Genomic DNA, 27,436 nt, shown 5'->3' on the forward strand with positions numbered 1-27,436 from the left:
ATCTCTCACCAAACAATACGAAGACACAAATGGATCTACCTAGGTCACATACTAAGCATGGACGACACCAGAATCCCCAAACAAGCATTCTGTTGGCTACCCAAGGCCACCAGCCACAGAATTTGACCCAGAACAAAGTTCTTCGTCCCTTCAACAGTGACTTGTGCCAACTTCATGCCTTCTACAACCAAAATGGGAGGACATTATTTCTGCCGCCAGTTACAGAGCCGATTGGAGACTCTTTTTAGAAGCCTCGGGTGCCTTTGGAGGCACAGGAAGATCTCAGGTCTAAGGTAAGGATGAAAAATACTTGTACAAAAGTACAATTAATTTTTTCATGCATAATATAATTGTTAGAAGAGAGCAAAGTGAGTGCAAAAGAGAGCGAGTAGCAAGAGACGTACAGGCAAAAAGCGGCCTACAGGCCTTAAATTGCTGGGAAAAGGCAGCTCGAGTACTCGTACTAACCAAAAGCCCTCCAATTCTTTTTTTTTTTTTTTCTTTTTTTTTTGTTCTATGTTATTGTTTCTGTTATATCGAAACCAAAAAAATTATATTCCTAAACAGTCATAAAAAAAAACATATTGATTGTGTTGATGTTGATGACAAAAATAAAGAAAAAAGCCGCTTATCCGGCGGTTTTATCGATTTTCATTGCATTAATTGTGTATTTAGAAGAAACCTCCTAGAATCAGAAAAGAGTCTTTTATAGATTCTTGGTGCTGTTTTTCGGAAGAAGAAGAAGATAAGTCTGCGAACCAAGATTAGAATATTGGAAGCTACAGTGATAACAGTTGTCAAATATGGTTATGAAGCATAGTTGCTCCAAAATCGGCAGAAAATTTGAGAGATATGTTCCAAAAAAATTGCCTACGGATTGTTTTGGGTATCTGGCTGACTGGTCGTATTTTAAACAGCAGGCTATATAAAAATTGTTGTTCAATCCTACTTTCTTGGGCTATACTGCGCTAAAGGTTAAAATGGCTAGGGCCTGTTCTGCGGATGAAGAATAAAAGATTGCCTAATATTGTCCTTTCTGGCCTAACATTTAGGGTTAAACGGAAAGTAGGTAATCCGTGGTTGCGGAGGCAGAGTGTCTTAAATTCAATTAAGGACAATATGGACTGCCCGGGAGATGGTAAAGAAGGAATTTTAGAATTGATTAGGATGCGGAAGAAGCTTAGGTAGCTCTGTTAGCCTGAGGCGGCTTGGTACTGTGGTGAGTTATTAGTAGTAGTACTAGCAGTAATTGATAAATTTACTTAAACTCCCATACCGTCAGCGAACTAGAAGTGACTTTGTATTCTAGCCTTAGTAGGAACATAGAAAGGTCGTTGGCAAATTCATGTTCTTTTTCATAAGTTAAAGTCAATTTCCAAATTGAAAAAGAAACTTTAGCACATTTTGTGCCAAACTTTTTCTGTTTTTCATGGAAAAGCAAGAAAAGACTTTCTGTGTCTTATGTACTACAGTACGGCAATGACCGAAAAGATGAGACAGAAACACAAAATTGCGAGAGCTGGTAGCTCTGATATTGTGCCAGTGCTGCTATTTTGTACAATAATAAACGGCAATAATAAATAAATAAAATGTTTTAAGTATGAAAAACTAAAGGAAGCTTGGTTTATCTTTCTAGTTTTTGATATTCAAAATCAGAAAAACATATTATTTTTGTTTATTTGCATATGTCCAACCTTATACATGTGCATTGTATTTTTCGCCATACAAGAAAATGGAGTCTTTACCTCCTTCTTAAGGGGCTAGAGATTTTCAAGAGACCTGGAACATATGCTTAATAATTGACTTGGTATCAAGTCTATAGGTAATTTTTCGGTTTCTAGTTGAAAACTGAAGATAAAAGCTAGATATTTCAACAAAATGTACTGAGTAGGGCAAACACTTCATTAGGCTGCCTGGTCTCTATGTATTGTTTTTGCTTTGTGTTTCAAATTTGCTAATCTTTTCTCGAATTGTATCCAATCTGAATAAATTTACAGTAAAATTCTAGTTTAGATACGTTTCACTATCTTGAGGAGAGGTTAGGTTAGTAAAACAAAACTTTCAGTAGGCCTAATGATTTCAGGGCCAAAAAGTATGCAGGGAAGATATTGACAAGCTTCCATGTTAACCCTCTTCTAATTCCTAGGTCTTAAAAATTTGCCTATTTGACAAGTTCCATATCTAGACCATTGATATTTTGACAAAAGAGCATCTTACCATAACTTTCAGTCATCAGTTTTTTTTTTATCTCTGGCTTTAGTTCTGGATATGCAATTCCTGTTATTTGAGTAGAATCTTAAGCCACATCAGTCTTTATTTTCTAGAATTAGGAAATGTATTTACAGACCTTTGAAACCTTATAAATTAGGGTTGCACAAAGTTATGAAGCTGAAAAGAGTTTTCTTGTGTTCCAAAATTGTAAAATAGTCTAGGATATGAATTAATATTTGAAGAAGGAGGAAGTAGGCTACTTAGTAATATACTTAAGAAAATTTTGGGTAAAATTCTAGTTTATTGGCTTCTTGCTATCTTAGAAAGGGCTTAGGGTTTGGAAAACAAAACTTTCAGGGATGGGTATACAGGCCCAGTATGTCCTGTGAAGGTATTTTGGAGTACCTACCTCTACTCCTCCCTCTAGAGGGCCCTGACCTTTAATGACCTTCAAAAATATGTGTGTTATAAAAGTGAAATCTTGCAAAATAGATTGTCTGCTTGAATGAAGTACAACAAAATTGTTTTCAGCTTCACAACTTTGCTCAATCCCAATTCATAAGGCTTTAAAGATATGCAAATACATTTCCTAAATTAAAAAAAAAAAAAAAAACAACAACAGTGATTTGGCTCATAATTCTACCCAAATAACAGGAATTACATTTTCAGAACTAAAGGCAGAGAAAAAGCAACTGGTAACTGAAAATTAAGGTAAAATGTTTTTTTGCCAAAATTTCAATAGGTAGACCTGTCATTACCTTAAATCACAGCTTAGAGTGAAATAAGGACTTTGATCCTGTTGAATCACTCCTTATGATGATAGTTACATACTTGGTTGATTAGATTCTGGTGCATCCCAGTCAAATCTCCATGGTTTGTCTCACTCCACTCGGCATCCAGATGGCATTTGAATACATCTGTTGATTCAGCAGAAATAGTGTTGTCCTTGAGGTTGTTCCAGAGGTTCACAATCTGGTTTGAGAAGAAGCTGCATATTTCTCCAGTCTTTGCATGATGTTTGCAGATTTGTTTTGGGTGTCCTTGTGTTATGTGGGAGGGATCATTCTCCAGGAGCTCATTTTCTTGATTAGTAGAGAGGAGTTTGTGTGCCAGGATCATATCCCCATGTTTCTGCCTTTAGACTAAAGAGGAGATGTAGGTGAATTTCTTTTTATATAAAAAGAAGGAGGAACCTTAACATGAGCTTTAGTGCAACCAAAGCAACAGCCACTTGAAAAAACAGTACAAATATTAACATGCTTAAAATAGCACACAAGTATACTACATTTACCTAATAGGTATAATTTACATAAATGTAACAAATTGCAACAACTAGCTCTACATTACCACTTAAGAATTGCTTACAAATGTTTGAGGAAATATCACTCTTGGTCAGGTCAGGGTTTGTATGGTAATTTTCTGTCTTGATGTTGCAAGCAGCTGTTATAGCTGTATGATTTTGAGAACAATTTTGGCCAAGTTTGCTATTCCTATGCTTGAAAAACTTGCAATTTTCTTTTGCACTACTGCCACAATAATTTTTTTGTAGAAACTTGCTTGAAGCATGATTCTGTCTAAAAGTACAGTCATCTCCTATTTTGCATGAATCAACATTTACATATTTGAGACAAAGGGGATTTTTTATTTGTGAAGTTATTCACTTCACAACTTTCAAAACAATTTTGGATGTCTGTAATAGGGTTAAGGGCACTGCAATGATTAGTAAAAATATAATTCTCCAGAGGTAGGACAAGGTCAGATGGATTAGTCAGCTCATGAGTCATTGATGAATCTTTTGTGATTTTAACCTGATAGATCCAGTCACTAACATTATTTTCTGTTTTTTTTTACCTCTACTGGATTGGTGTAATTATTTTTTGGATTTGTCTTTGTCTTGCTGAGATGGGAGGAAGGGATTAGATGAGAGGAACTAGAGGTCACCTGAAACTTTTCAACAGTTAGAACAAACTATATAATGAAACAGTTAGGCTGAATGCTGAGTGGTCCTCCAGAGAGTGTTAACTTAATTGGGATACCACTGATCATACAACAGCACCTAGTCACTAAAGAACTTTGAATACAACTCAAGTCATCATTATGGAGCTCTACAAGGAGAAATCCTTAGATTGCTCCTTGGTGCAATTTAAGATAAATTTAAGGTAATAACCAGGTACAAAAGTTGAGATTGAAGAGTGGTTGGTTTTAGATTAGAGGCCTATTGTTGATGATTCTTTAGCAGGCTTTGTTTTACCAAGCATGATGTTTTGTTTTTCAGAATTCTTTGGGAGGGTTGGAATTCAATTACTGTGGTAGGGACCATTATATTTAGAACAGTATTGAATGGGAGATTAAATGGTAGCAATATTTTGTTGTTTCAGCGAACTGTTTAGTTCAGAAGAGCCCACACAGAAGTTTGTTACCCAGTAATTATTGCTTCCATAATTGTATCCTAGATGTTTCCATGCTCTCCCCTCTCTAAAGCTTTTTCTGGTAGACAGATCAACAATCACAAGAACATATTTGCTGATTCACAATAATTTCCACTAGAGGGCATTTTTTTTCGTTTTTGCTAGAAATAAATGGCATGGTTTTCTGAAGTAAATTGGACACTGATTTAGCATTTTTACTCTTGTAATTTTCACTGTTTGTGTAGTCTTTTCTGGCTTATCCTGGCTTCAGTTTAGTTTTAATTACCATTTTAGAGAGGCAAGGGATAGATACTTCAAAAGAAAGTATTTTGTCACAGTGATGTCAATTTAAAAAAGAAATATCAAAGGGGGGAGGGCAAAATACATTTTCCAGTATATGGGGGAGGGGGTTGAGGGCAAAATATATTTTCATTATATAGGGAAGATTTTTTTTTCATCAATCCTCTTTCAATGAAAATAACAAAAAAGATATTTTAGAAAATCTTCTGAAGACAAAAAAGAACTCCCAAATATTATGCCTTCTGTTCTATTTCTATCAGAGGTGGGAGGGGAAATAAATTTCAAGATAAAAAATAGTAAAAAAAAATATAAAAGAGTATTTTGTTGACCAGTTAAGTATTATATTTGAGTTGTTAACAAGCTAGTTACTATGTCAAACTCTTTTACAAGCTATTTTCACTATAGAACCATTTAGAAAAAGACAGCTTTCATTAATTCCATGTTAGCATGTTCATTGCATAAACTACTGTTGATTAAGCAGCTATGAAGCTGGGTAAAAGCTTTTGCAAAAGTTCAAGCATCCCTTGCATTGGTCCAGTTGCAATCTTGAGAAGGGCTACAAATTGTAGTCTTAATTCTGACAAATTTTTCCTATTTTATTATCATGATGTTGACGCATGAATAAACAGACAAACAAATCATATACAGACCAGTGGTGGATCCAGAGGGGCGCCTTCCCCCTAATGTAGTGGTGAATTTAGGAATAATATCATGTTGCCATATTAAATATCATATTTTTTGTTGAGGGTGAACTGCTTTTCATTTTTTTATAGCAGAGTGGTTTCTATAACTTACTGTTTTTTTGTATCAATATTCTTATACTATTTTAATTTCAACAGATTTATTAGAACTTTAACCCTCAGGAGATTAAGATTAAATTTACAACCATTTCCACAACCAAACTACAGCATATAATCATTGAGTCCTTTTAAATTGCTGGCATTTCTTTGTTTGTAAGTTTACCAGAGTAAAACATTTTGCATCCCCTGCTAAAAAAAAATCCTGGATCTGCCCCTGGTACAGACCCAACAAAAATTCAAAAAATCAAAGAAAAAAAAGCAATACATGTGAATGGAGGTTCAGCTTATGACACGTTTTAGAACTCAAAATCAATCTGAAGTGAAGTTTGTGATATAAAAGGCAACAGTATTTGAATGAGAAATTCTGATACGGTACCCAAAAAGTGAATTAGTTAGGAGATAAGTGTAGTGTTAGTAAATGACAAATAATAATGATAGTTTTACTGCTCTAAGAACCCTAAATTCATGGCAATACAAAATGAAAAAATACATTCTAAGTAACATAAGCAAAAGTGACATAAGCACTAAAAAACGAAAAAAAATCTTTACACCAAGTAAAAAACCACTCATCACTCATCTGCGCTTACAAAACACTCATTCCTTTTTATGCTTGCAAGCCATCTTTCATCAAACCTCCAAACTCCTTACACTTCTTTTTTTCATTAACTCAATTCTTCATATAGAGCTATCATTTGACCTACTTTCCATATCTCCACACATGGGGTAAAAGTGAGAACTATATTGCTCTTTCCATCTCCCTTAATAGTTCCTTCTTGGTCCAAGAAGTAAACTTGTCATCTTCAGCTCACTAATGAAGGTTAGCTCCTCCCTTTCTAAATTGACTTTTAAAAACACCCCCTCACCCCATGTCTTTTTACAACTAAGCTGAGTCACAGGGCTCCCGAGAGATTCCTTTCATACTGGCAAATATGTACCACTTGATCACATAAAATATTGATCAAGGTGACCATTTTTGACCATCTCATTTTCTATATCCAATCCATTATTCTGTGTTTCCCTCAGTTCAAAAGTTTTCGAAATCTTCCTTACCTATTACTGCCACAAACTTAGAGACTTAAAAGCTTCTAAACAAGCGAGTTTAAACTTGTGGTATATTCACAAAATATTCCCAGAACTTCATCATTAGCTGCAAATCTTTACTCAACTGTTAAATTATCAATGTTTTTTCCTATGTCTGACCTGTTTCTTGCAAAAGTCTAGTTGTACACCTTCTAATTCTGAAACTCCCAACCTTCCAAAGCATAAACTTGCAATCAGCGCGGTTCCTAGGGCTGATGGTGCCTTGGGCAAAATTAATTAAAATGCCCTGGTCCTGACTCAAATTATAAGAAAAAAAGTCAAATCACAGTAAAAATTGATCAAAGTGTGCAATGCCCCAGCCATGGCACAAGAGGTAGTTGCATCATGTTGCCTCCCCTCCCCCTTTGATCAGCTTTATTTACAATCATGACAGAACTATCATTGGTGAAGACGAGTTTTTTTTACCATTTCTTTTTGATTATGGACAATTATGTGTGGGGTAGATAAAAATCTTGTTAATAAATTAGTTTGTGTTAGATTGAAGGTAGAAAGATGGCGTTCTCATCTAGGAGATCAGTCAAAAGCATTTTATCAAGGTCAGCAGCCACTTTAGTGTTTTTTCAGAGGTCATACCATGTTGCCAACTGATCACTAAAATTGTCCATAAATTTGGCATCTTTTGCTAAATTTTATGAGTGCTGTTTGAAAACCTCAAATGCTACTTGGTTCATTTCAGAAAAATTTTCCATCAAAGGTTCAACATCTGAATCCAAGTGTGGGATGAATATTGATTTTATAAAAATAGTCATGGATTGTTATGACAAATTAGACAAACTTTTTTTTTAGACGAATTTATTTTATTTACTAATAATTACAAAACAAACTATATATACAAACAACCGCCCGGGGTAGTCCTGAGAAGCCCAATGATGGACGGCTGCAATCCTCTGATTCTCAACCAACAACAAAAATTTTTTACAAAATAAAAATAAAAAAAGTACTCAACTAACAAATAATACCAAAATTAATTACCCTCTCCTGATAAATGTTTCTTAAACTGTACTTTAAATGACCCAATGGGTTCAGCCTCCTGAATGCCAGCTGGGATATCATTCCAAATAGCCAAAGCTGAATACCTAATTCTGAAACCTGCACGTGTGGTGTCTCGGCACTCAACAACAAAATTATCTGCCTCCTTAATCACCTACCTGTAGAGTGAACGATTTATGTGGGAAAAAAGTAGAAACTACGTTTCACTGGGAAAATCTTATCATATATTGGCTGCACAATCCCCATCATGTAATCAAATGCACCCAAACAATGCTGTTTGACTCTTCACCAAACCTCTGTAAATTCTCTTTTTTTAACAAACGAGTCTTCACTTTTTTTTAATTCATTTCTTTTTATTTGGCCACAAGATACTGTTGCGACAAGTGGGAAATGGTCTGAATAAGGGTATAGAACCATATCAGCATAACTATGTATGGTTGTTAAGCCCTGTGAGATTGTTTACTGCCTGTTCTTGGCATTATGAGTGTTATTTCTATGACCTCTGACTTATAACACACAACCACCATAATTTCTTTGAATAGAAGTTCACTACGGTTTTGGTCATATTGAAAAAGGCTGATTAACTGTTGACTGTGGCTCAACACTTTCAGTAGATCAACTTTTACTTCCTGCATTATCTGGCTGACTACCTCAAGCTTGCTGGAACACCAAGAAATCATTTCTGAGTAGATGAGAAATGCTATGGTCACGACAGCACAGTGTAGCTGATAAGCTTTTTGCTTTGTTTCCCTATTTCCCTCCAATGATAACTTTTCTAGGGATTGCATAATATTGGCAAACATAGAATTAGATTTTCTAATTGTAAGGTATTTTTCATTCCATCTTGTATTGCATAGGTTCTGTTAAGTGACACCTACAGCTGCTGTTAAGTGACACCTACAGCTCTTGTATTGCATAGCTTCTGTTAAGTGACACCGACAGCTGCTGTTAAGTGACACCTACAGCTAATTGTAAGGTATTTTTCATTCCATCTTGTATTGCATAGCTTCTGTTAAGTGACACCTACATCTGCTGTTAAGTGACACCTACAGCTAATTGTAAGGTATTTTTCATTCCATCTTGTATTGCATAGGTTCTGTTAAGTGACACCTACAGCTGCGTGTCAAGAACTTGATTATTTCTTTAATTATTCCCACAACATTTCTTATGTGTGGAATGTTAATAAAGTCATTAACAACTCAGTTTAGGTGATGACTGGAAAAATGAAAATGCTGAGCAATGGGTAATTTATCACAAATATTTTCATGCAGCCCTGAGGTGTGGCCAGTCATTGTGCTGCAGCTGTCATACCCCTGTCCAACAGCATCACTTATTGATGCCCCCACTCAGAATTTTTTTTTTCTTTATTGTACTTGCGATGTTCTGCGCGTTTGGGCCATTTAATAATGGAGGAAGGCCGAGGAAATCTTCCCTGATACATTTTGTTGTGCTTTCAAAATGCTACGAATCCTGTGACAGTTGTTAGACTCCAGCCATATCCATGGTCTCATCAGCTAAAATGGAAAACATATCCTTTTTCTTTAATTATTGTATACCCTAAGGATGTAGCACAAATATCAATAATTTTATTTTGGGTCTTATGGCCCACATAGCTTGCATTTTTTGAGCCATCATTCCAATGATGAAGTAAAGCCAAATCGCTGGCTTCCTGCCTGAATTTTAGTAAATCCTAAAAAAAATTTATCTGTTTTTCTTCTCAGTGGCAGGTCGTGTGTTGCACAGAAAAGAATTGTTGATATGATGGATTTGAGTTTTGTCTGATGTTTTTGTGTTAGCTGAGCCAAATCCTGGTTGAGAAGTACATTTGTGCCTTTTTTCTTATTATTCATAATTGACAGGAAGTTGCTAGACTTTTTTACAGGCTCTTGGTGCCACTTACAGCTCAAATGAGACAGAAAATTTTGTTAGCGCGTGTTTTTTCGTCTTCCTACCTTCAGCAGTAGGAACACTTTTAAGTATTTAACATCTTATGTATTTAACATCTTATGTATCTTATGTGTAATTTAGTTGAATAAGGGATGTGAAAAGTAACAAGAGTTCTACTTACTCCTGAAACGGACAATATGCTAATTTAACATAAAGAAACAAATGGATTCACTTACCTGTGGGGAAGTATGGAACAGATGAGAATAACTAATGTCAGATAAAACTAAAGACTTATCACTATTAAATCAGTAAGCCAAACTCCGGATTTAACTTTGGCGTTATTTGAATGGATCACTCCAAAATGCGCGCATTCTGGAAGATGGGGGATTTGTTAGATGTTTTCCACAGGACTTATTTACAGGTACTATTGGGTACCTGTTTGACTGACCGTATTTCAAACAGTAAGCAGTAAAATCATTCTACACCAGTGTAGAAAAACTAATAGTTTTACTGTAAAAGAAAGAATATTACTATTTAATTTAAGCTATTTATTTAGACTCATTTGTTGATTACTTATCTATTTAGAATTAAAAGTTCAATATTTTTAGTTCCCGTATTCTGCTATCTTGACTAAATTCTCGTTCTGGTTCACTCTAAAAGTTACATTTCGTCATTATGAAAGAAAGGCAGGCAAGATTCCTAATACAATAAGACCTTATTGGACTTATAGGATAAGACCCATTGAATAGGAATAGGATGATCCTTAATTGGTTAATAAAGTTGAAATTTGACCCCTTAACTAGGATTATATTATAAAAACTAAGGAGAAGAAACAAAAAAAAATAGACTTATGTTCTATAGCTAATTATATATATATATATATATATATATTTTTTTTTTTTTTTTTTTTTTTTTTTTTTTTTATTTTTTTTTTTTTTTTTTTTTTTTTTTTAAATAGCCACATGGTAAAGATGAATTCTATAATTGTTTAGTTCATTCAGGTTTTTTGCAGTGTTAATATTTGTGATTTGGTAAAATTTATCATATTTAGTTTACCTGTTGTTGCTAAAAAGAGGAATATATTAACAGGATAAGCTTGTTTTGGTGTTACTTGGTTGTTCTACATTTTCTGTTTTTTTTTTCATAGGCATGTATTTTGGGGGCGATACCTGACACGGGAATGCCATGGATATTCTGTGGTAGGCACAACACTTGACTGGGTAGAGAATTTAAAGTGCGGAAACCCTATATGCAAGTGTATTCTCCTGATGAGTCCTTGTGTTGGGTTGTTGCCTCTGAATTATTTGTCTTTATTGTCTCTATTGTTTGGTAAATGACGACTTATACTTATTGACGACATGACTGCCTGTCCATGGATTATTCTTTATGGTTGATTGTGTATGGCTATGCTGTTTGGCCTATGTTATTGTATGGATGAGTAGGGTTAAGGCCTCATTCAAGTGCTGGTCTATATTAATCACTAATTTAGGAAAACAGTCTTCCTTTTCTCGTGCTGTTTTTTTTTTTTTTTTTTTTTTTTTTTTTTTTTTTTTTTTTTTTATGTGTTTGTGCTATTGCATTGGTGATTTCTCTTTTCATAATATATATATATATATATATATATATATATATATATATATATATATATATATATATATATATATATATATATATATACCCGGCTCAAAAGTAACCGAAACTCTAAAAAATGGAATTTTTCCTCCTCAACGCCCCGCTCTTTACGCTAAAGTTTTTTACTGTTTTAAAAAGTAGAGTTAAGAGAAAGAGTCAAACTTTAGCGTAAAGAGGGAGGCGTGGAGGAGAAAAAGCCCTTTTCATATACGGAGTAATTTCTGTTCGTTTTAAGTTTTAATGTCGCTCCTTACTTTCATTTAAAAAAACTTGTTTTTTTTATTTAATTCTAAACAAGCTTTATAACAGTTTTTAAAGACAAAACCCAAATAAAAAAAATCCTTTTCTTTGAGTGGTTGTTACACTTCTATTTTTTCTACTCTGCTCTGTATTCCAGGTGGGGGGGGGGCATGGAATAAGAATGTATTTAAAGAATTGAATCTATTTAAATAAATTTATTAAATTTGGGAGCTTTTTTTACCACTTTTGCATGTTTAAATACTTCTAAGTTTTATTGATATACGCACTTCCTTTGACAGTGCAATAATACAACATGAAAATCCTCCGTGTTGTATACTTCACCTTGTATAAATAAAAGAACATAATTGGGTGCTAGGTAAAGGCAAATATTACAAAACAAACCATGTTTTATTGATTGTTTCTTTCTCATAGCAAAGTACCTGTTTTTGGCAATTTTATTCAAATAACCTGAGAGTTTGCATCAAATTTGCATCAAATTTTTGGAACTGGAAATTTGGCACTAAAGGCTGTTATAACTTGGCTATTATTTTTCAATGGACTCGTGAGTCTTACAACTAGGAAAGAAAGAGTGGACAACTTGGTAACTAAGCAAATTTCTAATTTAATTTTCAAAATTGTTTTTTTGCCTTTTTTTTATTGGTGCTTGCTAAGTGTTAGTTGTATAATTAAGACTGTGTGCTATTTAGAAGCTCTAGTATTTACTGCAAGCTTTATAATAAGGAAAATGCTGAAAACCGAAATTTTTTTTTTGTCCTAAAAATCTATATAAAAACAAGTTTTCAACCAAAATTGCTTCTCTGTGATAGGAAGTGTTATCTAAAACCTTCGTTCCCTTCTCTTTTATTTACAAATCTGAATAACTAAGTTAATATTTGTTGGAAAACAGAATAAAATATAAAGGAAATTTTTAATAATTTCTTTATAACATAGGAATTTACTTTGAATTGAATGCTGTTAGAATTTGCTTAAATCATGACAGTTGTCAGCAATTTTAGCATACAAAGAAAAGCATTATATAAAAACTAGAAGAGACTAGCCTTAAAGATCTTTCTGTTTTGGTATGTTCTGGTTTGGTAAAGAGCCTTGAATTTTATTATTTATAGGGTTTGACCTTTTCCAAAATATATTTCCTAATATGATGCATTTCTAAATTTAACTCTGATGCTATAAGAGCTATACGATTATATCTATTTCAGTAGTAAAACTAAAAGTAAAACACAGTAAATCTGTTTGATAAAAAGTAATAAATTCAGTCATTACAAGAAACCAATAGTTTTCAAACTTATTTTCTGATTTGAAGCGTCAACTCTTCCTTAGACTGAAGAATTGATGTTCTGAAAATTCATGTTTTAAAGTCAGACTAGGAAATCAGCTAACAAAAATTAGGCTCATTACGTTGTTAGTAATGTTTAAGTACGGAATCTAGAATACATTAGTTATTACATTATTATTATTCTCAAAAAATTTGGCTCTCTGCATCTTGTCCATCCAAAATTAAAGGACATTGCCAGCAAAGGAATTTACCTGTTGAGAGTGTGCCTTTATTTTGGATGACCTAGCTAGATTCCATTGTCAAGTAATAATAATGTATAATAAATGTAATAATGGCAATGCTTATTATGTATTAGTGTCAAAGATGTGCTTGACACTTGATCTTTGTAAATTGATGGGAATCATCCTTTAAAAAGTCATACGAAAAGTCACTCAAAATATTTACAAAATACATTTTATAAAATTATTAGAATACTAGAATACATTGGTATTAGTATAGAATACTAGAATACAATTTTGAGAATATTAGAATTCAAGCATGCGTGATGATGCGGAGATCCAAATCAAATTGAATGATTTGATATAATTCAAACTGAAGTTGCTTTTTTTTGCGTAAAGTATGTGAAATAAAAAGGACAGGACACGTGTTACGGACGACATATTGCCAAAGACTGTTCGTTTTAGTAGTCTATGAGGTGCCAAAGGAAAAGCAGGTTGTCGCCAAATGGGACAGGAGAATTTCATAACGAAAAATATGAAGAAAATTGGAACTTGATGGGAAGGGGGTACAGAATGAGATTTTGAATAGATTAGAGCTGAGGAGGAGCATGCCTCCGATAGCATGGCGCTGGAGTCAGTTGGTAATAGTGGTATTGGCACTTCCAAAAGATCAATTATTAGTGCATTAACGTGTACAGTTCACAAAAATAATCACTAATTTTTATTATTATGCAACAATCAGTTAATGAATAAGAACTCTGATGAGAAAAGAAAACGAAAAACAGCAAAATTGAGCCATGGGGTCAGTTTTGGAGACAACTTAGCTTCAATATTTGAAGTATTTGAACATTTTAAGTATTTGTATTTGAACATTTAAACGGATGCTTGTTCTTTGTTTGTGTTTATAAAAATAATATGATCAGCAATGACTCAAATGACGTAAGTTACTCAGCTATACTTCTTAAAATACAGGTTTTATGAGTTAATGAATGAATGATGCCATAGCTGAAAGTTCAAAGGCTAATCTTCTAATTCTTCCAAATCCTTTTAGTTGCAAAGAGCTATGAGAAGAGACTACTACACTATAAACATTTTCACCTACCCTGGAGTGGGGGATTTGTTCCCCAGTCTAGCCTTGTTAATTAACGCGGAATGGAAGCTGAAACTGTTAATCATTTCAATACAATGCTCGATCTTTACACCTGAAGGCCCATTCAAAGTGATTTTTACAAATATCAAGATATAATTAGAGCTAACTTGAGTCAATCAGGATTTTTCATCGAATGTTTTAGCTAATCAGATAATTTCTATGAAAAAAATTGATTGGCTCAAATTAGGACTAGCTATATCTTGGTATCAATAAAATATCATTGTAAATGGGCCTTTAGCATATTTCGGGATTCAGTTTTTATTTTTATTTTAAGGGTAATAGTATTGATATGAAAGGGGATGCACATGGTCTTTCTGGTTTGTTTTCTCCTTTTTTAGAATTTATTGGGTTTTTTTGTGGTTTTATATTCTGGGTCCTAACGAAGTTGTGTTTTTATTTAAAGTTGATCCTTTTTCAGGCGAAAAAATGGCAGATCCTATGCATATCTCAAACATGGACAGCAATGAATCATCGATAAGCAACAAAGAACATCATTTTAATCAAGGACAAAATCTTCACTATCCGTATGGATTTACAACATACACTGTTCCAACTACTCATCAGAATTTCACAAACTCCAACCATTATGCAAATAATTTTACTAACCCATTTCAACCTAGCCAACAGAGAGACAATCAGTTAAATGTTGCATTTGATCTATCATCAAATAGAAACGACTTTATACAGCAAGCACAGCAGACAATTAGTTCATTTTTTCCAAGACAACAACCAGTTACTTTTGATCTGACAATGAAACAGGGATTTATATATGGTGAAAAAAGTGTACCAAACTTTAATAACCAACAACAGCAAAACCAGGATTTTAATGGTCTTGTGACTCAAAGCTTAGATTCAAATGTGAACTTTGAAATATCTATTAACCATCAGCAAATAGATCATTCTTCTAAAATCGACAAAGTTATGCCATCAGACTTTCTAACCTCCAAGCAAATGAACTCACACATCCTCAACAGTCCTCTTATAAGTAAAGGGGTGCAAACAACTCCCCCCTTGTCTGGACTGCTTCATCAGTCAACTCTCCCAGATTATACGTTTGGACATAAATCCACAGTACAAAAGCCACCCAAGAAGAAAAAATCTTATGATGAAAAAGCAGTTGAAGCAGTTGCTGAAAACTCTCCACCACTCAAGAAGCAAAATGTCCTCGAAAACTTGAAGATAGCTTTCCAAGCTTCCAGCAGCTCATTGAATCCTTCTTCTGCTGATACAGGACCGAAAGGTGGTAAGAGCAAGGACATTTTTCCATGTCCTCATTGTGAAAAATCATATAGTCACAAGCCGAGCCTTCGAAAGCATATAGCAGCAATTCATGATGAAATGAGGTATCCTTGTCCTACATGTGGGCTTGTTTTTACTCAAAGGACTGGTGTTCGTCGACATGTCAATGCTGTTCATTTAAAAGAAGTTAGCTTCACATGTGATATATGTGGAAAGAACTTTTTTAGAAAAGCTCTTCTTAAGTTACATCAAAGGTTTGATTTTTTTAAATATATTTATTAGGTAAATATGTACAAGACTCCTTTATTGGCATAGGGACAAGGTGAACACAATACTCGATAACTTTTATCATGCATTTTTAAATATGATAATATAATTAGTTCACTATATAATATATAGTGTAATATATATCAATCCCCCCCTCCCCCGACGGGCCCATATAAAACTCTTATTAATATATTTCTTTGATGATTTTTTTTTTGAACGGGTTGATTGACCCATTAAGAACATTGCTGTTCTTTCTGTTCTGCTGTTCTCTGCACGCCACAGCAACACGTGGAGTGTCAGTTAGTCCCCCACTACCGGTTTACCGGCAATGTGAATCTTCCAATGTTAATTTTTTTTTCTTTTTTTTAGTTTTTCGTTTTTCAGTTTTTTCTTTTTATTTTTTTCTTCTTTTTTAGTTTTTTCTTTTTTTCTTGTCTCTTAGACAAACTAATTTCTCTCTTCTCTGTTTTTCCTGTTCCTCGACTTAGCAATATAGCTAAAGCTCAATTGATTATATGGCTTCATCTAATCTTTTAGGGGGGTTAGAAGTTTCTTCTAGGGGGGAGGTTGTCAGACTCTTTTAGGTCAAATTTAAGAAATGTCCTATATGGTCCTTTTGACTGTTCATTGGTAGTTGCCTTTTTCTCTACCTCTTGTGTTTTGGTTTGAAATGTGCTAATTTGATGTGACGTTAGACGGTCGACCTTGCTAGCGTTGGATGTAGCGTCGGATGTCGAATCTCGTTTTGAATTCCTTATTTTTAGTTTGAACAAGTATTTTGTAGCAAATACTTGCTCAATCTATTTTTTACTCAGGTTTTACTCCATTTTGTTCATTTTACGGTGCATAGGGCTAATGTATTTTTTACTCAGGTTTTACTCCACTTTGTTCATTTTACGGTGCATAGGGTTAATGTATTTTTTACTCAGGTTTTACTCCATTTTTTTCATTTTACGGTGCATAGGGTTAATGTATTTTTTACCCAGGTTTTACTCCACTTTGTTCATTTTACGGTGCATAGGGTTAATGGCGAAAAATATATACCTCCCAAGGTAATTTGAAGCCTTATTCCGCCTACATAAGCTTTGAGGAGGAAAAAGATGGCAGTGTAAATGCTTAGGCATTGAAAAGGGCTCTCTTAACAACACGTGTGGAAAAAATCTTTTCAAGCTGATTGGTTGTATTTGGTGTGCTGGTGTTGGAGCAGCTTTAGGAGTTTTATTTGAGAGACCTATTTGCAGAGGTTGTCCTACTCTTTTTTTTGTGGTAAAAGCATCTAGTTTTTATTCAAACTTTAACTGATAATACCCGTGAGAAATTCAAAAGATAAGCTTTTTAGACTTCAAAAAAATGGACAATTATTTAGAAAGTTTCATCGATGTAGCCTCTTTTGATTTTTTTTTTTTTTTCAGGCTTATAGTTCGTTATTTCTTTAGTTCTGTAATCCCGTTACCATATTTCTCAATTTTTTTTATGAAATTAGTGGTGCTTCAGACAAAAAACAAACAACCCAAAACTATTGCTGCTAGAGGAAAATCTGACTACGTAAATTTCTTAATTTACCACAAAAAAATTTGTGGTAAATTTTGCTTTCTGAAAAATTTCGTAAAACTTTTTTCTTAGTCAGAGACCCAAATTTGCTGAAAAAGACGAAATTTTGAAAAAAAGTGCATAAAACCAAGAATTATAATATATTTTTCCAGTTTTGACAAAAAAGTGGCATTATGAGCACAATAAAACTTGGGCTTACTAAAAGATGCCAAAATTTTTGCTTCGTTAGAGGTGTTGACTTTAGCCCATAATTGGAGACTTCTAAGAAATTAAAAAAATCGCAAATAGGTGAAACAAATGGCTTTGGGAACCTGTCAAGGTTATTAGATAAACTATAGAAATCATGTTGCTGGTCTCCCATAATATTTTCCGTTGTGAGTGTTGAAGTTTGAATTCCATAAGAAGTGCACATTAGTTTAAGCTGAAGTAATGACTTTTTTTTTTTTTTTTTTTCTTTTTTTTTGTGATATACCACGCACTTAAGTATGCCCTTAGGCATTTGTGCTGTTTGTTTATATGGTTTAATTCTTGTTGTAAATAAACATGTACCTATATATAATTATATAATTATCTATATATCTATAGTATAATTATATAAATTTCAAACTTTCAGTCTGAAGTAGATCGGTTTTTCCCACAAAGCTGACTACATTTATGATTTTTCTCATTCTAAACTTATCTTTTCCTTCTGGATTAAGCATCGGCACTGTTTCTGTTTTTGAGAAAAACAGAAACAGAAAAAAACAGTTAGAAAAAAAAACAGAACAGAAACAGAAACAGGTCAAACAAAAACAGGTGACCTGTTTCTGTAATCTATTCTGTTTTTCGAAAAAACAGAAAACAGCTGTTTTTTTAAAAAAAAAACAGCTGTTTTTCCTGTTTTTTCCTTACTTCTTCTATTTCTAATAGGAAAGAAAACATCTTCTTGTTAAATCCTTGTAGTCACATACAAAAGATGAGCAACTTCGTGTAATTCAACACACTAGCGTATTTTTAGGGGGGGGGGGCGAAATTTGTCATAAAATGTGTCCAATCGGGTGATACCAACGCTATATTCCTTTAAAGCTTAAATGTCATTTATAATTGACAATTTACCCTAGTTGCTCTTAGACCGTTGCTTTAGCGGTAAACCATTGCTCAAAGCATATACCAACACTATATTCACCGCTAAAGCACGGATGCTTTCAAGCCGAGGCTACTTAGACCGCTGCTTGCTAATATATACCAGACAGACACAGAATCATCCCATCTAGCTTATGTCCACCGCTTAAGTTAGAGGCTATTTAAACCGTCGCTATAGCGGTAACCCATTGCTCTAAGCAAATACCAACGCTCTATGGTTAGACCATTGCTCAAGTGGTAATAACCCTCCGCTACACACATACCCAGGTGTCTAGGTTCACCGCTTAAAGTACGGATGCCTTCAAGCCGTGGCTTGTTGGACCGCTGTTCTAGCGGTAACCCATTGCTCTAAGTAAAAACCAACGCTATATTCCTCTTTTATATGGGATTTCATTGAGCCCATGTTTGCCGCTTAAAGCACGAATCCTTAAAGCCGTCAATGGTTAGACCGTTGCTCAAGCGGTAATAGCCATCCGCTACACATATACCAACAGTAGAGACATTGTCATATCGGGTTCCCATCTAGCCCATGTCCACTGTATAGCGTTCAAGCTTCTCTCTCTTTCTCTATCTCTCTCTTTCGCTCAGATTTACCCCGCCGTGAATTAGCATGAGAGGTTGACTCTAGTTGAGCATTGTGGAGTGACATGCATGAGAGGAAAATTTTAAAGTAGTCAACCCGTAGTCAACGGGTTGACTCTATTTCGGCATTGTCAAGGGACATGCATGCACGGAGAGGTGTAGCATAAATGGGAGACAGTCACAACTGCAATCAAAGGGGTAAAATTAACCTTGACTGGGTTGCCCACTTAATTGGACAATCTGTCTTAGCTTTTTTCTACAATTGGCCATGACTTTGACTTTTCCCACAACTATTCCCTTTTTGTTTAAATTCAAAAATCAACGGTATCATGGTATCATGCCCGCTAGATGTGCGTTTCGGTACGGTAGGTACGGATAGGTATCATGCGTTTCGGTATCATGCCCGCTAGATAGCGCGGCATTTGAAAAAAAAAACAAACAGAAAACAGATAAAAAAAAACAGAAACGGAAAAAAACAGATGAAAAAAAACAGAACAGAAACAGAAACAGGTAAAACAAAAACAGGTAGCCTGTTTCTGTTTTCTGTTCTGTTTTTTGTAAAAACAGAAACAGGCAGAAACAGGCAAGAAAAAACAGAAACAGAAAACAGAAACAGTGCCGATGCATATTCTGGATATACCTGCCTCAATTCTTCACATGTTTTTTTTTCTTCTTCTTTTAGAGTTCATTCTGGAGAGAAGCCTTACCTTTGTCAAGAGTGCGGAAAGAGTTTTCCAAAGAATTCCAGCTTTAAACGTCACATGCGCTTTCACAATGGAACAAAAGCCTATGCCTGTAAACTCTGTGGTCGGACATTCAATGAGAAGTATAATTTAAAAGGTTAGAATATATCCTTATTAATTTATTTTCTTGATTTACTTTTTTACTTTACTAGTATTTATTGTTTTTTCTTTAAAGTTTAAATGACTCTTTACTTTTCTTGTTTCTCAAGTTTCCCGTGCTAAAGATTTCCACATTCAATAAATTCCGTGGTTTCCATTAGGGAGAGGGTACCTGATCGCCCTCTTTGATTTTTGCCCCCTCCTCTCCGACCTTTGAAAAATAACTGTTGGGAAGGGTGGTATTTTCATAGAAAAATGTCTCTTTGGTCTTTTCCGTAGAAAAAATGACAAATGCCCCTAGTCTTGTGAGTACAGTTTCTGCGCCTTCAAGGGCTCACTATTCCACTTTATTGAGTAATTACTTGACTAAAAAAAATTCTTAAATTAATTAATTACTTTACTAAGTAATTGCGTAAGTTAAGTAATTACTTAAAGCTGATTACAATCATAATTGACTCTTAGCTGTTCTTGGATAATCTTGATTGTGGTACATATTTCAGGCACTAAGCTTATACATAACAAGTAATTCTTGTGCCATCTCTCTCTCTCTCTCTCTCTCTCTCTCTCTATATATATAATATATATATATATAATATAATATATATATATATATATATATATATATATATATATATATATATATATATATGTATATATATATATATATATATATATATATATATATATATATATATATATATATATATATATATATATTATATGTTTGTATATGGACTGGTAAACACTCGATTATAGGAATGTATATCCTATGCTCAGATTGTATATTTTAAACGGAATCTTAATTTTTTCTACTCTGGAAAATAATCGTGGAGCCGGCGATTACCCCACCCCCCGGAAAATACTCCCCGCGGGTCACTCGCCTGAGACTCAATGCGGGTGGGCCTATTAGGCTTAGGTTGCCTTTTCGCCTTTGAGTCCAGGCGACTTGTCAGTCAACCAACTTTTAATTAATCTTGTTTTAGTAGAACTGTCTGAGCTTATAAATTAAGTCACCCGCCTGAAACTTCAGGTCCACAGGCCTATTAGGCTTAGGTCACTTGTTCTCTGGTGAGTCCAGGTGACTTGGTGGTCATCTGTAAATCCTAAAGCTCGGTCGTCCGCCTGATACTCTTGGCGGATGGGCCTATTAGGCATAGGTCGCTTTTTCGCCTGCGAGTCCAGGCGACTTAGTGGTCATCCGTCAATTTGTCTATAGACAGTCTATCATCCATCCTAGGGGAGAACTAAGGTAAATAGGAACTGACTAAGGATAATCAAAATAGTCTATTAGTCCTATAAGTCATTTGAAGGTAATTGAAGACCCTCCCCCCCCCATAAAACTATACAGAGATTTATGATTGACCATGTCCACAGGACTTGCAGGCAATTGGGCAACTGAGATTGTTCATATGAAATAAGGATTCTTGAGCTGACTCGTGATGGGCAATTTCCACTGGACTCGCAGGTGAAAAAGCAGCCTAAGCCTGATAGGCCCATCCGCCAAGAGTATCAGGCGGACGACCGAGCTTTAGAGTCTCAGGTGGGCAACCGAGTTTTAGAATTGACATGTGACCGACAAGTCCCCTGGATTCGCAGTGAACGGGGCGCCCTAAATTTCTCAAACTGTTTGGGTAACCAGCGTGGGTGACTTCTTAGTTTTTCATTAGTAAGTTTTTATGGCACTTGGTATTAACCAAGTGACATATAGCAATCGCAAATTCTGTCGGTCTGTCTGTCGGTCCCGGTTTTGCTACTTTAGGCACTTCCAGGTAAGCTAGGACGATGAAATTTGGCAGGCATATCAGGGACCGGACCAGATAAAATTAGAAATAGTCATTTTCCCGATTTAACCATCTGGGGGGGGGGGAGTGGGGGCCGGTTAATTTGGAAAAAATAGAAAAAATGAATTATTTTTAACTTACGAACGGGGGATCAGATGTTAGTGAAATTCGATGTTTGGAAGGATATCGTGTCTCAAAGCTCTTATTTTAAATCCTGACCGGATCTGGTGACATTGGGGGGGGGGGAACCTAAAATCTTGGAAAACACTTAGAGAGGAGGGATCGGGATGAAACTTGGTGGGATAAATAAGCACAAGTCCTAGATACATGATTGACATAACCGGAACGGATCCGCTCTCTTTGGGATAGTTGGGGGGAGGGTTAATTCTGAAAAATGAGGTATTTTTAACTTACGAACGGGTGATCGGATCTCAATAAAATTTGATATTTAGAAGGCTATCGTGTCTCAAAGCTCTTATTTCAAATCCCCACCGGATCTGGTGACGTTGGGGAGAGTTTGGAGGGGGACCTAAAATCATGGAAAACGCTGAGAGTGGAGGGTTCGGTATGAAACTTTGTGGGAAAACAAGCAGAAGTCTTAGATACGTGATTGATATAATTGGAACGGATCCGCTATATTTGGGGGAACGGGGGGGGGGGGTAATTCTGAAAAATTAAAAAAATGAAGTATTTTAACTTACGAAGGAGTGATCGGATCTTCATGAAACTTCATATTTAGAAGGACCTCGTAACTGACATCTCGTATTTTAAATCTCAACCGGATCCAGCGTCATTGAGGGGGGGGGACCAAAAATCTTAGAAAATACTTAAAGCGGAGAGATCAGGATGAAACTGGATGGGAAGAATAAAAACAAGTCTAAGATACATGACTGACATAACCGGACCGGTTCCCCTCTCTTTGGTGGAGTTGGGTGGGGGGGGGGGGTAATTTGGAAGAATTGGGTATTTGTAACTTACGAATGGGTGATCAGATCTTAATGAAATTTGATATTTAGAAGGATCTTGTGCTTTAAAGCTCTTATTTATAAGATTTTCTTATATCTTATATATTGTATTAATTAATATCTTAATTATCTATTTATTTTGTATCTCATTATCTTATTTATTTTGCTTTAAAGATCTTAAGTAAACTTGATATATAGAAGGATCTTATGTCTTAGATGCTCCATTTTCGACTCGAATTGGATCCGGGGAAATTTTGGAAAACGCTTAGAGTGGAGAGATCGGATGAAACTTGATGGGAAGAATAAGTACAAGCTGTAGATAAGTGATTGACATAACTGGAACGGATCCGTTCTCTTCGGAGGAGCTGGGGGAGGGGGGTTAATTTGGAAAAATTTAGGTATTTTTAACTTAAGAACGGGTGACTGGATCTTAATGAAATTTGATATTTAGAAGGAATTCATGTCTCAGAGATCTCATTTCAAATCCCGACCGGATCTGTTGACATTGGGGGGAGTTGGAGGGGGAAATCGGAAATCTTGGAAAACGCTTAGAGTGGAGGAATCGGGATGAAGCTTGGTGGATAGAATAAACAAATGTCGTAGATACGTGATTGACATAACCGTACTGGATTCGCTCTCTTTGGGGGAGTTGGGGGGAGGGGTTCAATGCTTCGGCGAGTTTGGTGCTTCTGAACGTGCTAGGACGATAAAAATTGGTAGGCGTGTCAGGGAGCTGCAAAAATTGACTTGATAAAGTCGTTTTCCCAGATTCGACCATCTGAAGGGCTAAAGGCAGAGGGAAAATTAGAAAAAATTAGGTATTTATAACTTACGAGTGGGTGATCGGATCTTAATGAATTTTGATATTTAGAAGGACATCGTGACTCAGAGCTCTTATTTTAAATCCCGATAGGCATTAAGCCTCTGATTTTCCTTTTAAATCGATCTATTGATTCTTACAATTTTGTTAGAGCTCATACCATATGAGCTTTTGGCTCTCAGCTCTTCTGGCCTCGTCACAAGTGCCGTATGAGCTCTTAGCTCTTGTTTTTTCATGAATATTTCAACTATAGTGGTTGGCTTCAGGAAGAATCAAGTTTCAATTTATATGTATGTTTGTGCGAATAAAAAAAAATTAACAATTCCCTAGATACATCCTTTTCAAAATTCAACAAGTCTTTTCACGAACAATTGAACAGTCCCCAGATTAGTTTCCGCCTCTTGAAAGGTTTTTTTTATACGGGAAGTGTAAACAACTTAGGCCATTTTATTTTTCATTATGGTTTTATTTAGGAGGATGTGTGCCTCCTTGCCATCTCATGTGGAAGCCATTGAAAACACTTAATTATAATAGTAATGCCAATACAACTAATATTTTTAAGTCATAGAAAAAGAGAATAATTGTGCTGAGGATATGTACCATCAATACGAGGGGGCCATTGGGGGCCTTCGAAGATTTTGAATTAAGGTTGCCTTAATTCACTTAGAAAAACAAACAAACTGGTGCCTAGGACTAACCTTTTCAAAAATGAGCAAAAATTTGCATTTTTGTTGGCACCGTTAGACTCAGGTTTTGTTGTACTATTTATAAGATGTTTTAGTTTATATGTATGTATGTGCGGAGAAAATTTTTGAATGGTTAGACTCAGGTTTTGTTGTACTATTTATAAGAGCGTATCCAGAAATTTTTTTCTGGTATGGCAAGGTTAAAACAAAAAATTCCGTTCAGTTTGGTGAAAAACTTTCACTTACTGTTGTTTACCTTCCTACATTCACTTATTCTTAGAAAGGGTTGTTGATGTTGAAAGTGAAGACGTCATCTGGAAATTCTAGGGCTAACTTAAAGAATAAATTTAGGAGAGGAACTACTTACAAGGTAAAAAATTGGAAATAATTGGAAAACTAAAAAGTCGATGGATGGAATGAGCAGATGCAGCAAGGAATATGAACGAAAATGCTTAAAACTTGGTTGAAAATAAAGAAAATAATAGATTAAATGAGAAAAGCAGGGAAATTTCTGAGGTTCTTGAAGATATAGCTAGAAGGTAAAATCTTGTTAATACTGAAAAGTTAAAGATAGCGAGTCAAAGATAACAAATAGGGTCTTAATCAAAACATAGGCTTTAGTCCGGTTGGAAAAATTTCTTAGAATTCTGACATTTATCTTTTTTATAAATTTTGCCTTTTATAAATTTTTATAAATTCTATTCATATTGATCACTATTTCTCTTGGATTCTAGTGTTTTTTCAAACTTTTTTCAATTTATTTCTAGCTCATTTATTGCGTGCTCACAAGATGGAACTCGATGAAGAAACTGGTTTATCCCTCTTGCCTGATAAACCTCTTATCAAAAGCAATGATCATAGGACTGTGATGTTTTTGAAAGCCAATAGTGAAAAACTTGTCTCTGTTGATGAAACTTTTCGTGACTTGCCATCTCAAAACGAGTTCAGTTATGAGAATAGCACTAGTCAGATTCTAACAAATGGAGTTTGTACTGAGGTTACTGAGGCTGTCCAGTGTTTACTAACTGGACCTGAAGAAGATAATAAAGGATTTCATAATGGTAAGTTATATAGTAATCAAGGCCGTATCCAGGACGGGGGGTAGGGTTTTAACGCCACCACCAATAAAAAAACTTGTATCTAAGAGTAAGTAAGGCAAGGCATTGTATTGTATCAGATTAACGACTCTTCTTGACTACTCAGGTCCCCGCGTCGGCCCTGCAGTGCATTACTGCAGCATGATTCGATCTTTGGGTCCCGTATTACCAAGCTAAGGTCAAACCCACTGCGTCACCACAGGACATTATTTGAATGAGAGAGAGAGAAGTAAGGCAAGGCAAGGCAAAACATTTGGCACTAGACTTTAAATTCGCTGCTGGCGGTGCCAGTAGTGCCATCTGCCGGGAAGTGCAATGCGGGGCTGGGGTTCTGCCATCCTGTACTTTCGAATACCTTACCTATTTACCATCCCCGTGTTTCTCAAAATACCGACTTGGAGCTGAGTCGACTCTGGTTAGGTCTACACAGATAACTGACCCCTTCACAAACCAAATAACGGGCGACATCAGAAATCGAACGCCTTTTCTGAAGGAAATTGGATTGCAAATCTAGCGCACGGACCACTCAGCTAGAATGGATAATATTATTATCTAACGTTGTTAGTTAACAAATAGATGGCCGAAAAGACCTGTAGACTTACTCATCGGTATTTGGCAAAACAGGTTCCATTGGTGAAATCATGTAGAGTGTGGTCTTGCAAGGTAGATTATGGCTTCCGAGTTTCACGCTGTCGGACTGGGGAACGTTATCATCAGGTCAACCTGTTAAACTTATTTGACATCTAGGTATACCAGCCTTTATAGAAATCAAATTCTTTAATTTTCCTAGAAGAAAAAATAACAAAATCACTGGAATACACAAAAAATATGAATTTAAGGGTAGTTTCGAATCTGGGGGAGGTGCCAAACATTATTTTAGCCGTTGGATCCCCTTTCTTCAACTGAAACAGCCGTTGAATTCCTTCACACATCAAACTCAATTGAACCCCTAGTTTACGGTTGCCTTCTCCGAAATAAAAGAAGATTCATAATTTATTGGTCTGCTTATCGGATTAGAAGGCGAATAAGTTCAAACATGGATAAATCCGTAATAGACATTGGTAGATCTCACAAAAAATACTAGATCTTTCCGTCACATATGCAGTGAGCGTCATCAGTATTACTACTGATGACGCTCACTGCATATGCGACAGGAAAATCTAGTATTTTTTTGTGAAATTTATCACTGTATATTAAGAGGATTTATCCCTCTTTGACCTTTTATTTGTCATCATATAAAGACAGTGTTGTCTTCGAAATTATCTACGTCTTTATTATCTCCTTTTATTTAAGTTCCGAGAACGCCAAACTAAGAACATTTTTTTTCTGGTGTCAACTGTTTGGTTGTTTCAAAATTGTGAGACTTCACGGCAGTGCCACATTTTCGCCAGTTTTACGACGTTTGCAACAAAGATCCTCCAAAACCATTGAAGGCAACAAAAATTATCGACATTTTAATCGTTATGCCTTTCTCTCACATGGATAGTTAGCAAGGTTGACGCACAACCAGAGTTGCCACCCGGTGAAAGAAAATTACTAGATATCAGTTATTTATTGGTTGATTTAGTGATTTTCTTTAATAATGTAGTGATATCTGTGTTGATTTAGTTATTGTTTGCTTAGACAATATAAAAAATTACCAGAACTAGTGATAAACCACTAGAAGTGGCAACACTGTACGCAACCCACTGATTTCCCTCATCCCCGCACATTTGTTTGGTTTTAAATTGGCACCCACAACTGCCAAAAACCACATCCACGCATTTTCCCAAATCCGCTGATTTTCGTTTATACAGGTATATCCCAGTTTCTTGTGATTTGCCTATTTTTCTCGATTACTATTTCAGTCAATTTGGAAATTCGCCGAAAGGTGGATTAGATTATTGTATGGGTGTCTGCGTCGAGGTCAAATTTGTAATAATTACAAGCATATCTCATCAGGGGGTGCAATTTGCTATGAGGCAGGGGGCAGTCGCCCTCCAGGCCCCAGTTCTTTCTATGTGAAAAAAAACTGCCAAATATCGAGGTTTTTTCATAAAGACATTGAATTCCAGATTTTTAAAGATACATATTCCTTTGTAAGTATTCGTTTAACCAATTAAAACAATTTCACGTTGTTTATTTTCTCATTTCATCATTTCCTTCTTTATATAATTTATTCGTTCACGTCATTTTCACCGTCCTTGGTGGTTCAACATTATAATAATATTATGCACACACAGAGAATATAATAATAATATTATATAAGTACGT

At 35.2% G+C, this 27,436-nt stretch overlaps 1 protein-coding gene across 2 annotated transcripts in view; it reads left to right on the top strand.

Moving 5' to 3' along the window:
• The first annotated feature begins 1,711 nt into the window (after positions 1–1,711).
• LOC136025920 (gastrula zinc finger protein xFG20-1-like) overlaps positions 1,712–27,436 on the top strand; it is a 47,629-nt gene continuing 21,904 nt past the window's right edge. The window contains exons 1-5 of one of the 2 annotated variants that reach the window (XM_065701991.1): positions 1,712–1,822; positions 12,002–12,170; positions 14,650–15,724; positions 19,675–19,832; positions 24,854–25,147. In XM_065701991.1, the coding sequence (XP_065558063.1) occupies positions 14,658–15,724; positions 19,675–19,832; positions 24,854–25,147 (1,519 nt within the window). In that variant the 5' untranslated portion in view covers positions 1,712–1,822; positions 12,002–12,170; positions 14,650–14,657. The remainder of the gene's footprint in view (positions 1,823–12,001; positions 12,171–14,649; positions 15,725–19,674; positions 19,833–24,853; positions 25,148–27,436) is intronic. The other variant, XM_065701992.1, reaches the window with a different exon arrangement.

This window comes from Artemia franciscana, chromosome 4 (assembly GCF_032884065.1).
Source record: "Artemia franciscana chromosome 4, ASM3288406v1, whole genome shotgun sequence".
NCBI lineage: Eukaryota > Metazoa > Arthropoda > Branchiopoda > Anostraca > Artemiidae > Artemia > Artemia franciscana.